Source organism: Dipodomys merriami, unplaced genomic scaffold, assembly GCF_024711535.1.
Source record: "Dipodomys merriami isolate MVZ:Mamm:240054 unplaced genomic scaffold, mDipMer1.0.p SCAF_90, whole genome shotgun sequence".
In the NCBI taxonomy this organism is placed as follows: domain Eukaryota; kingdom Metazoa; phylum Chordata; class Mammalia; order Rodentia; family Heteromyidae; genus Dipodomys; species Dipodomys merriami.
The window spans coordinates 1,568,196-1,581,859 of record NW_027206513.1 but is presented as its reverse complement, the minus strand read 5'-3'; the positions used below and the strand labels follow the sequence as shown (position 1 = coordinate 1,581,859).

Sequence of the window (13,664 nt, the reverse complement as noted above, 5' to 3'; positions counted from 1 at the left end):
GAGAAGAAAAACCACATTGTAAATTGTTCAATTAAGGTTGTATTCCCTCCTTCTGAAAATTGGTTTTGTATGTCTTTGCTGTTCATCTTCAGGAGTATAACACACTCTTTTGGAATGGCCTTCCTAACAGAAGAATCTGACTCAGTATATACAGTAGTCTTCAGAAACAAAAAAAGACATAATTCAACATCAAAGATATTGAAAGATGCTAAAAGAGAAATAATGCCCTGTTTAGCTACACACATACCAGCTGCTTGACAGGAAAACACATGCCCAATTAAGAGAAGGCATCATATAATGATAAAACATCTGAAGCACTTCAAACTAGTTTAAAACTGTATCATTTAAAATAAATAAACATTTCCTGACTCTTACCTGAAGCAAAATAACATTGTCACCTTCAAAAGTTACCAACACATCTGTGTCACACTTTAGGCCTGAGATTCCATTTTCCATCAGGTAACACTATTGAAAAAGAAAAGAAAGAATAAAAACCACAATTTAAAGTTGCAATCCCATTATCATACATGACTAATATTTTCTCTGAAATAAAAAATATGTAGAAAATTGAAAAGAATAGAATAGCCATAAATCTCCTCTGAATAATCACTGTAAGAGTTTTTGGTTCATCACATCAATCTTTGGGTCACAAATACTAATTCAGTATTGCCTTTATTAGCAGTAAAAATATTTAAAAGTAGGCATGTTGTATTTTTCTAAATTTTTTTGTCGGTCATGGGGCTTGAACTCTACAGCATTTCAGCTCAAGACGAGCGCTCTACCACTTGAACCATAGCTCCATTTCCATTTTTTTCTGCTTATGTGGTGCTGAGGAATCAAACCCAGGGCCTCATGCATGTGAGGCAAGCACTCTATCACTGAGCCACCTTCCCAGCCCTCTAAAATATTATTATTTTTTTTTAGATTCTTTTTTTTATTTTTATTTTTATTTTATTTGAGAACATACTGTACAGAGGGGTTACAATTACATGGGCAGGATAATACATACATTTCTTACCAAGCATTGCAGCCTCCTCCTTTGTTTACCCTTCACCTCCCTTCCCAGCCTCCCCCCTCCCCCCCAATCATACCCCCCCCACACACACACCGACATTGTAAAGCTGGTTTTGACATGACATTTTGTACTTCTCATTGTTGCAACAGGTCCACCTGAATCCTTCAACGACTTGTTTGTCCCCATCTCCTCCACATGTTATACTGACATCAAATATAGTGAAAGCGGGGATTACACTGTGGGGGAGGGACATACAAAGCAACAAAGAAATAATCTTATAAATGCGTTAGAAACACATGCATGAAAGAAACGAAAACATTAAAATACATATTTAAGGGTTCATTTTCCTAACATCACATTATCTGACCTTTTCCACTTGACTCATACCTATACTAGATATTGCAAATAAGGGAAACCATAGGACCTATGTTTCTTTGGGCCTGGCTTACTTCACAAGTGGTAGAGCGCTAGACTTGAGTTAAAGAGCTGAGGTACAGCGCCCAGGCCTAGAGTTCAGGCCCCACGACTAGACCCCCCCCAAAAAAAAGATTATAGAACATACCTCTAAAATATTATTAACAAAGCATATTGTATTTTGGCTGGGAATATAGCTCAGTAAAATGTGTTTGACTGGTGTTTGCTACGTCCTGAGTTTGATCCCCAGTATTGCCTACAATAAAAATAAACTTAAAAAATTTAAGAAAAATTCTAAATGGATTTTCTATCTCTTTTCTAAATGTTATTTATTCAAACATATGTCAAGGTACTAGTGATTACACTTTTTGTTAAGGTGTCAGTGATGTGACCCCACTCTACACAATCCTATAAGGTAGAAAACAGACATTTGAAAATTCTTGGAAGACAACAAAAATATCTTAATTGCCATTGTGCATCATAAAGTCATACTCTGGACTAATCCCCCCTTCTCTCTCTTCTTTCTCTTCATCCAATCCTGTCTCCTATCTCCTCCTCCCTGACATTCAATTTCAGTGGCAGTAGCCTTCAACTTATTTTCAACGTGTTGACTATTTCCTCACATAAATGAAAGACTTGGCTCAAAAGAAGCTGGGTTTAGGGACAGGCAAAACATGAAGGAAACAAAGCTTGTCTTTGGCCTCAGGCCCTGACTCTTCCATGGCCTCTTTTCCAGCTCATTGTTCTCCTTATGAAATCATTGAAATCTTGCTCACTGTCCAAATCTGCTTCCACAAATCATTCTAGCTTATCATTCATCTCAGAGGTTTTTCCAGCTCTTCTTTGTAGCATTTGTAGTTAGCATACTAGCTCTAAATAAGAATGACAAAATTTATCCCTGTTAATTTTTTAAGGTTTTAGGGACACAGACGGTCACTGAAGGGTGGTTAAAGAACAGCCATACACCTGAATCTCCAGGAACCCTTAATGCCTGGGGGATCCAATTCATATCTGAAAATGCCCACAGGACTTCTGGGATCCTGCTGCTGCTGAGCCCTGAAAACCTGTGAGCATCAGCCCTCTTTCTTATTGGGAAAATAACCAGGTTGTTTTAAGGTCCAGCCATCTTCTCTTTTCCCCACCAAGACTGGACAGTGACATCAACTGATAGAAAGAAGCAGAAGCATCTTCACAGGCCCATCAGAATTCCAAGTTACCCTATTTATGCGTGAATAAATCAGTAAATTTCCCAACTTAGAGAAGTTATGTATCTCCATATCCTCTCCCATCCCATAATCACAGGATTAAGCCCACATGTCTCAAAGGCAAACCACATGAACTCAGGTTCTGAGTGAACCCACTTATTTTTCATGCTCCTCATGAGTCAGCCAGAGCTGACTCATTTTCATCATTTTGATACCTTATACATCGAGTGCTCACTAGAAGCTGGAAACCACTAAGAGCTTCACACAAACTTCAGTTACTTCATTTCATTCTCTTCTCCTCATAACAGCCTTCTGAGGAGGCATTACTCCCAAGTTGCAGATGAAGAAAGTAAAGGGTTGGAGACTTTGAGAATGTTCTAGAATCATCTCAGGCTCTGGTATTCATCATTTCTGTGTTGAGAAAAAATTACAACTGTTGTTAGCACAGCTGCTAACAACACCTATCTATCTATCTATCTATCTATCTATCTATCTATCTATCTATCTATCTATCTATCTATCTATCTATCTATCTATCTATCTAATGTTGAAGAAACAAAGTCCTTTTTCTGAGAATTTTGGAGGAAAAGGCAACAAGTTCTTGTTCTCTGACACTGTCTTGGAACTCAAGTGACCAGGGGTTTCAAACATTCTAAGGAAAAAAATTCTCATGAAAGCACAGTCGACCCAGTAGATACCACCATCTCTAAGTATGGGATCCAAAATTGTTTGGAGACAAATGTTTACAAACAGTTTGTATGTATGTGCATCTGTATGTGAAAAATGAACTTTTTTTATATTACTAAAGACAAATGAAAACTGTAATTTAAGGGAAAAAAAAACAGCTGGGTGCCAGTGGCTCATGCCTGTAATCCTAGCTACTAAGGAGGCTGACGTCTGAGGACCACAGTTCAAAGCCAGCCTGGGAAAGAAAGTCCGTGAAACTCTTATCTCCAATAAACTTCCAGAAAACCAGAAGTGGCGCTGTGGCCCAAGTGGTAGAATGCTCGCCTTGAGCTGAAGAGTGGAGGGATAGTGCCCAGGCCCAGAGTTCAAGCCCCATGACCGACAAAAAAACCAAAAAACCAAAAAAACAAACAAACAGAAAATGAAACAAAACAAGGGAAAAATGAAGGCTGGTATAATGGTCCAATGGTCCAGAGTTTATATACTCCCAAGGCTGAAACAAGAGGATCACAAGATTGAGCCCAGCCTATCACACCATAGTCTCAAAAAGAAGAAGGAGGAGGAAGATAAGAGGAGAAGGACAAGAAGGAGGAGAGAGAGGTGGAGAAGGCTATATATGTATATATGATGAACCTATTGATAACACCATATTAAACAAGGAAAACTTGGAACCATTTCCTCTGAACCCAGAAACAGAAAAATGAAACTTTTCCAATATAGTACCTCAAGCAATAAGGTAAGAATAACACTGAATGGAATGCAAGTGGAAAAGAAAGAAGTCAAATTATCCCTATTTGCAGATGATATTATATGATCCCATCCTTAGAAGACCCTAAAGACTCCACCAAAAAACTCTTAGATATGATAAACAAAGTAGCAGGATACAAAATCAACATACAAAATATCAGTAAACTTTCTTATTTTCCTGATAGATTTTTATTTTAGTTGATAAAAAGAGATAGAAACATATAAGGATGTTTTCATTAACTAAATAAATGTCACAAGAAAGCAAACGCATATACTATGGGCACATACACAACTTACTCAGGAGAGATTCCCATGTCAAGGTCGTATGTGTAATACTCAGGCAGATATTAAACTAGCAGTGGCCTAAAATCATGTGATGCTATTTAGAAAGTTTTCCCTCTCTTGCTTTAACCAGGCCACTGCTCAGCAATTTCAGCAAGTACTTTTGTAAACTAGAGTAAAATTATACCTTTCATTCTGAAAATATTATTGCCCCTTCTTTTATTTTGTTTCCACAAGGTGCTTATCATTTTCTAACATACTATATGCTTTCTATATATCATCGCTTTTCCTCAAATAAAAGTTATGTTGCATTCACTCCCCTATCTGGGGGTTAAAGCAATATCTGGAGCAGAACATGTACTCAAGACATATTTACTCAATGTATGCTTTGAACATATATATATTAAAATATATTTTAAGTATATATTCAAATTTTATGATGCTTAAAGTATTTCTATCTTGAAATTGGAAGAAACAAATTGTTTAAATAGGGATACAGGTGGACCCATTGCAACAATGAGATGTACAAGATGTTATGTTAAAAAATAAACTTTACAACTTTGGTGGGGGAGGGGAGCGGTCAGTGAGATAGGAGGGCAGGCATAGTAAGGGGAAACAAAGGAGGAGGCAACAATGCTTGATAAGAAATGTACTCATTACATTGCTCACGTAATTGAAACCCCCCTGTATAGTATTTTCACAATAAAAATCTTATTAATGAAAAAATCAATAACCTTTCTATATGCCAACAATGAACAAGTTGAGGAAATCAGTAAAATTAGAAATAGTGAATGGTCACAATAATCTAAAAGATAAAATCCTAGGCATCGGGATTAGAGGTTTAGCTCAATTGATAGAGTGCCTTTCTAGCAAGCACGAGCCCTGAGTTCAAAACCCATTATTGCAAATAAATAACAGAAAAACAAACATGAAAACTCCTAGGTATAAACTTAACCAAAACTATGAAAAAGATAGAAAGACTCTCCATGTTCATGGATTGGCCAAATTTCTACTTCTGAAAGTAATATATGGATCCAATGTAATCCCCACCAAAATTCCAATGCCATTCTTCACAGAAATAGAAAAATCAATTTTAAAATTTATATAGCAACATAAAGGCAATCCTGAGCCAAAGCAATCCTAAGCAAAATGAGAAATTCTGGAGGTACCACAATTCCTGACCTTAAAGTATACTACAGAGCCATGTCTCTAGAACAAAAACAGACATGTAGACCAATGGGTAGAGTAGAAGACTCAAAAATAAACCTATTTAGCTACAACCACCTGTATGTGATAAAGGTACCAGAAACATACATCGGAGGAAAGTCAGTCTCTTAAAAAATGATACTGGGGAAACTGGCAATCTACATTCAGAAGATCAAAAATAGACACTGTCTCTCATCCTGTATCAACATGAATTCAAAATGGACCAATGACCATAATTCAAGAATTGACTTTGAAAGTATTACAGGAAAACACTTGAAGATATAGGAAAAGGTAATGCCCTTTTGAATAGGACTCCAATTGCTTAGGAAATAAGACAAGGATTGACAAGTAGGATTGCATTAAATTACAAAGCTTCTGTATATAAAAGAAAACCATTATGAAAAGGAAAACCCAACTTTTGCAATCTATTCATCATACAAAAAATTAATATCTAGAATGTAGAAAAAAATTAAACACCAAAAGAACAAATAATCCAATTAATAAATAGGGAAATGATTAGACAATTTTCAAAAGAAGTTCAAATGGCTAATAAATACATGAAGAAATGTTTAACATCTTTAGCCATAGAGGAAATGCAAATCAAAACAATATTAAGAACCCTTTTTACCCTAGTCAGAACAACCATCACCAAGAACACAAACAATAACAAATGCTGACTAAAATTCAGGGGGAAAGGGACTCTTATACATTGTTGATGAGAATACAAATTAGTGCAACTTCTATGGAAATCAATATGGAGTTTCCTCAAGAACTAAAAATAGAATCACCATATAACTAACCTGTATCACTCAGGCATTTATCCAAAGGAATGTAAGTCAACATACAATACCAGTACCTGAACACTTATGTTTATTGTAGCATTATGCAAATAGCCAAATGATGTAATCAGCATACATGCCCAACAATTGATGAGTGGATCAAGAAATGTGGCATATATATACAACAGTATACTATTCAGCCATAAATAAGAATGGAATGCAGAAAAATGGATGGAACACGATGTTACATGAGACGATTCAAGCTCAGAAAACTGTTATCTATGCAATGTTTCATCTATTCAGAGTAGGCCTAAACAAAATATGACCAGAAGTTTTTAAGGGTAGGGAACCATTGTTGGAGATAACAGTGCATGATGGTGAGGGGGACGAATACAGAGTACATTCAATGAAGGTAATGTAAAAGAACCCAGTAAACCTGTAAATTAAAAAAAAAAACCTGTGGAGGGAGAAAGATAAGAAAGAATGATACAGGGGATGAATTGGTCAAAGTACATTATATTCATATATTAAAATCTCTCAGTTAAACTTCTTTGTACAATTAATATATGCAAATACGAAAGATAGGTAGAAAGAAAGGAAGGAAGAAAGGAAGAAAGAAAGGAAGAAAGGAAGGAAGAAAGAAAGAAAAAGAAAGAAAGAAAGAAAGAAAGAAAGAAAGAAAGAAAGAAAGAAAGAAAGAAAGAAAGAAAGGTGGTTTATCCTTGTAATCCTAGCTACTCAGGAGGCTGAAATCCAAGGACTGCAGTTCAAAGCCAGCCCAAACAGGAAGGTCTGTGAGACTCTTACCTCCAATAAACAACAACAACAAAAAAGCTGCAAGTGGAGCTGTTGCTCAAGCAGTAGAGCATAAGCCTTGAGCAAAAGAAATTCAGGAAGAGTGCCCAGACCCTGAGTTCAAGCCCAGGACCAGCACACACACACACACACACACACACACACACACACACACACACACACACACACACACACACACACACACACACACACACACACACACACACACACACACACACACACACACACACACACACGAAAAAATAAGGAAGTTGGAAGTTGGATTCAGTGGTGTTTCCCATTTGTTTTGGCCACACTAGCCTTGCCTACTTCCCAAGGGGTTTGCAGTGCTGTTTTCTTTCTTTTTTTCAATTGTGAAAATACCATAGAGAGGGGTTACAATTACATGGGCAAGGTAATGAGTACATTTCTTATCAAGCATTTTGCCTCCTCCGTTGTTTCCCTTTTCCATCCCTTCCCATCTCCCTTCCCCTAACCCCCCCTTCTCCACCCCCCTGACCAAAGCTGTAAAATTCATTTTTTGACATAACAACTTGTACATCTCATGGTTGCAATGGGTCCACCTGATCCCTATTTAAACAATTTGTTTTTTCCCTTCCCCTCCACAAATTATACCAACATCAAATACAATGAAAGCAGGGGTTATACCGTGGGGGAGGGACATACAAAGCAACAAAGAAATCATCTTATAAATATGTTAGAAACAATTGCAAGAAAGAAAAAAACATTTGAATACCTATCTTGGGGTTCATTTCACCTAACATCAACTTATCTGACCTTTTCTGCTTGTCTCAGACATATACTAGTTATTGCAAATAAGGGAGACCATGGGACCTATGTTTCTTTGGGCCTGGCTTACTTCACTTAATATAATTTTTTCCAAGTCTTTCCATTTCCTAACAAATGGGGCAATGCCATTCTTTCTGGTGGAGGCATTGCTTCTATGAGATCAGTTTTTATGTCTCTCTGTGCCTGGATTATTTTCTTAATACCAATATCCACTGGCTCACAAATAGCAGGATTTCATTCTTTTCATGACTGAATAACATTCACACATACACATATACATACATACATACATATATCCTAGTTTCTTTATCCATTCAGCTGGTATTGGATAAGCAGATCAATTTCCTATCTTGACTACTGTGATGTGTGCTGCAATGAATATGGGTGTGCAGATATCTTTTCAACATATTTTATATTTCTTTTGGGCATATTTCAATTGTTGGTTCATGTGTTAGTAGTTTCAATATTTGGAGGAACCTCTATACCATATAATAGAATGATTGTCCTACTTTATATTCTCTTCAATGATGTACAAGGGTTCTGTGTTCTCCACATCCTCACCAACATTTGTCGCCTTCTGTCTTTGTGGTAACTGCTTTGTGAACTGGGATAAAATGATAATTATATTTTTGGTTTTCATTTTCATTTCCCTGGCGACTAATGATATTTAGTATTAATTTTTCATGTATTTGTCAATTTGCATATCTTTTTCTAATATGTCTATTTTGGTTTTTGCCTATTCTTACTGAACATTTTTGTTAGGTTTATGGTTGTTTGTGTTTTTACTATTGAGTTATTTTGAGTTCCTTATCTATTTTGGATCTTTTCTCTTGTCCAGAAGAATGGTTTACAACTATTTTCTCCCATTATGTATGTTGTCTCTTCACACTGTTGTGTTCTCTGCTGTTCAGAAGCCTTTGGCTTAATGTAATCCCATTTGTCTCATTTTGCTTTTGTTATCTGTGCTTTTGAGGTGTTATCTAAACAAATACTTTGCGTAGGTCAGTAGTTTAAAGTACTTCACCTATGTTTTGTCCTTGTAGTTCATAGTTTAGGATCTCACATTTAAGTCTCTGCACATGGTAAAAGATGGGTCTGATATTATTCTGTATGTGGGTATCCAATTTCCCCACTATGTGGGGAAAGCTGTCTTTTATCCAATGTGTTCTTGACAAATTAACGAAATATAAGTATGCATATTCATTTCTGGGCTCTTTTTATTGTTGCTATCTTGCTGTCTTGGTGACTATAGATTTATACTCAAGTGATGATTCTAGTTTAATTTTTTAAATCAAGATTACTTTGGCTATTAAGGTTCTTCTTATGGGTCCATATAGATCTTAGTATTGTATTATCTACTTCTCTGTAGAAATTGTTTTGCTTTTTTTTGCCAGTATTGGGCTTGGGTACTGTCCCTTAACTTTTTTGCTCAACACCGTCACTCTGCCACTTGAATACAGCTCAGCTTCTGGCTTTTTTGATGGTTAATGGAAGATAAGAATCTTAGAGAGTTTTTTCTGTCCACTTTGGCTTCAAACTTCCATTGTTTTCATCAGTCTTACAATTTTCTTTTGAAGTTTTCTGCTACCTCAGTGAAATTTATTCCTAAGAATTTTTATAGCTATTGTAAATGAGATTGTCCCCTTGATTTCTTCTTCAGATAGTTTGCTATAAACATATAGAATTGCTATTAATTTTATTGTTGCATTGCATCCTGAAATGCTACTGAATTTATTTATGAGTTCTAATAGTATTTTTAATGAAGGCTTCAGGTTTTCTATATGTAAGACATGTCATCTGCAAATGGGAATAATTAACTTCCTTTTTTACAATTTGGATATATTTCTTTCAATTACATAATTGCTCCAGCTAACATTGTATACTGCCCTGAATAGAAATGGTAAAAGAAAGCATCTTTGGTTTTCTAGATCTTAGAGGAAAACATCTATAGATTTGTCAGGTGGCCTTATTGAGTTGATTTACATTACTTCTCTATCTAATTTGTTGGGTTTTAGTAATGATGTTGGATTTTTTCAAATGCTTTTTTTACATCTAGAGCAGTGATTATGCTTGACTATTCTCAAGACTGTTAGTGGCATATTTCATATTTATTAATTCATATATGTTGAACTATCATTGCATCCTTGTAATGAATTCTACTTGGTCATGGTGGGTAATCTTTTAAATGTACTATTACGTTCAGTTTGTAAGGAGTTAGCATTTTGTTGAAGATTTTTGCATCCATCAAGTACATCATCAGGGAAGTTGACACATATATTACACACAATTTTCAGGCTCTTGCATCATTTTGGAACTATGGGCTGAGAGAAAGCCAGACCGTTCAGTTCTCTCAAACATATCCACATCTTTCTCAACTAAGCTCTTGCTCATCACAGCACATTAGTCATTGAAGTCTGACTAGGGAGTATGCTGTACATTTCTATTGGGAATCTCTCCACCCCAGGCCCGAATAACTTGACCCATAGTATACCTCAAGCTACAACTAAGCATATATTTTTGGAAGGCCTTTAATACTACAAGACTGCATGTGTATATGTATATATGTCTGTATGTATGCTTACCTGTATGTATGTATGTGTTATGGGGTAGACTGCATCTCCCTTATGATTGTATGTTGAAGTCTTGACTCCCCCAGTACTTGAGATTACTACATTTAGAGATGAAGTCTTTAAAGAGGAAAGTTAAAGTGAGGTCCTTAGGGTTACCATAAGAAAATATGACTAGTGTCCTATAAGAAGAAGAAATTTAGACATAGACACATGCAGAAGGAAGAGCAGGTGAAGACATCAGAAGAAGGCCACCTTTAAACCAAGCAGAGATGCTTATTTTCCCCTGCTAACACCTGATCTCAGTCTTCTTGTCTCCAGAATGGGGAGAATTCTGTTGTTCACATGGCAGCCCTAGCAGACAAATCAATAGAGTGAGTGGGAAATGTCATTTCTCATCATGTTTGTTCCAACCAGAGATACATCATATTAACTGCTTCTCCAGTGTGGCTAAATCTTATGGGATGTGAGTTAAGCCTACTCTAAGCCATCATCTTAAGGGTCTCAACAGCACTTTTGGTCTGCATTACATAGTGAAAAAAATTTCTTCTTCCACATGAGACTCCAGAGTGAGGCATTTGTTCATATATTCTTGATTGGGCTGGAGCAGGGGGAACAGGGATGGAGAGAGGAGTGCAGGAACAAAAAGGTTTCATCCAAAAAAATGAGTAATATTTTCCATTAGGTTACTTCACTCTTAATAAAATAAGAAAGAAAGAAAGGAAAGAAGAAATGTGGGATCGGCAGAGAGAACTCTAAACCCATGCTCCAAAAGCCAGCAGAATCCTCAGGGAGTGGTGCAGTCCAGAATCACGGTTCCATGACGACAGAGCACATAGGGTAGGCACATTCCCTGTTCTTGGCCTTCTGGGTTACGTCGAGCAGCTCAGCAACTAATTGTGAATGTCACTGAGGTCGTGTCCCATTTCAGTGAGAGCCCCACAAAACACAGTCTGTGATTCAAACTTCATACTCTGAAAGTTTAATATTTTCCTGCTGTTTTTAACATCTCTAATTTTTTTTACTGGATGATTACATTTAATAAATGTATCAGAACAAATTAGAAACAGGCCTTCTCCCTTTTAAAATAAATTGAGGGTAAATTTTGTTAATTTAAAGAAAACAAAACAGATGAAATCCATCTTATTTGTTGGGAGAAGACCAATTAAAAATATAGCAAGGTTGACCCTTCAAGCCAGAGACTTAGCACTGATTTAAATTTATTCTCATCCATCTCTAACATTATAAGTGGTGAAGAACCCTTATGTGAGAAGAGGAAGTGTGTGGAGATGGCCCAGGCCTGGTTGAGTCTTGTGAATTCACAGTTCAGGCTTCAGCAAAGAGGATGACAAGTTGCCTCACCTTTCCCTGCATGCTTTGAGATGACTCTGTTGCTGTTGTACTATGCCCTCAGGGTTTAGGGACTGGGGATGTGGGTTGTAGGGAAATTCTTTATGTATCTCATCGTTAAATGGGCACAGGGCTGCCCGTGGTGAATCATAGATATGGTCCTGCTGTCATGAGATACAGACATTGCTCAGATACACAAAATAGGTAATTAAAACTCTGAGGGTACATTCCAGAAAGGAAAAATTGGAACTCTATGGGAAAACAAAGAGCAAGACAAAGCCAGACATGGCAGTGAATGCCTGTGTCCAGCTACTTGAGGCTAGGGCAGGTGATACATCCCTGAGGGAACACAACTTGATGGAATGCTACTGAGAACTCAAGCAGGTACGAAGCAAGAAGGAGACTTAGAACAGAGTTAACAGGGACTCCATGGTGACCTGACAAAAATAGTAGGTGGCCAACTGAGCAAAAATACCTCTCAACCAGGAATTCTACACTTAATATGTAACCTTTTGAGATTCAGTGTGAAATCAAGACATATTCTGACAAACAGAAACCACAGACCTACACTAAGTGGTGTTCTGAAGAAAGTATTCTAGGAACAAGGGAAATAATTAATGTTATACAAGAAGGAATTGTGAGCAAAGAAGTTTGTGAAATAAGGTAGCTCTAAAGAAACACTGGTTCCATGTAATAATAAATAGGATGGCTAATTAGGGGCATTAGAAAATGTAGTATTGAAGTAATTGACAATAACTGTACTGGAAGGAATTTGTTAAGGCAATTTAAGTTAAAGCAATATTGTTGGGATGAAAGGTAATGATTTAGATTTTGTAAGTTAAATGTGTGTGTGTTAATATTGTTTGGATGGCTACAAAATGAACATAAATTGAGTGAAAACTAGAGGCAGGAAAGATGGAAAAGGGAAATTACAATATATATGAAAGACGTTCAAACACATAGATAAAATAAAATAAAAATAAAGAGTGAGGTGAAATTAATGAATTCAAATATATCAGTGATCACAATAAACATTTAGACTAAGCAGATAAATATAAAATTTTCAGTTAACAGTGGGGCACCATATCAGCTAGTGGAAACTTTGTCTTCATATTAATATTAGACAAAGTTTAAATTTAAGGTACTGGTAAGGATAGAGAGAATAACTACTTAAGAGGGAAAGAATCAATTCAAAAGATAATTCTTTGTTTTAAAGTTTTTAAGTAGTTGTATAAAGGGGTTGCTGTTCAATAAGGCAGTTTATTAATACAAACTTCTTGATCAGTGTCACCCCTTTCAACATTCTCACCCATCCCTTCCAACACACTCATTCCCTCACTTTTCTTCATTTTGTAGGATACTGTGTAATTATCTATTAATACAACTTTAAAATTGTAAGAACCAAATCAGTAGTATTACAAGGAAGTATTGTCAAAGCTACCGCCAACAATGGGAGATTTTAGCAAACATCCCTCAATAACTGATAGATCAGACAAAGCAAACCCTCAGTAAGGATAGGAAGTATTTGAAATGCTATTAATTGGCTTGATTTGTTGGTCACATTGGAAACTGCATCCAATTACAGAGCACACATTTCTTTGAGACACACATGGAAACTGACCATGTTCAACACCACAGAAGAGGCCATTTCCTCACCTACAGTGGTATTAAGTAGGAAAACCAATACAAAAATAATTATCATAAACTGAGTGCCTATATTCCTAAGCTATTCAGGAGGCTCAGATCTGAGGATCACAGTTAAAAGCCAGAGGAGGTAGGAAAGTCTATGAGATTTCTACCCCCAGTT

At 36.4% G+C, this 13,664-nt stretch overlaps 1 protein-coding gene across 1 annotated transcript in view; it reads right to left on the bottom strand.

Annotated features, from left to right (window-relative positions):
* The window catches only part of Acoxl (acyl-CoA oxidase like), a 366,861-nt gene that overhangs the window by 132,875 nt on the left and 220,322 nt on the right, over positions 1-13,664 (bottom strand). Inside the window, 1 exon segment of the mRNA XM_070013290.1 lies at positions 376-464. Coding sequence (XP_069869391.1) covers positions 376-464 — 89 coding nt within the window.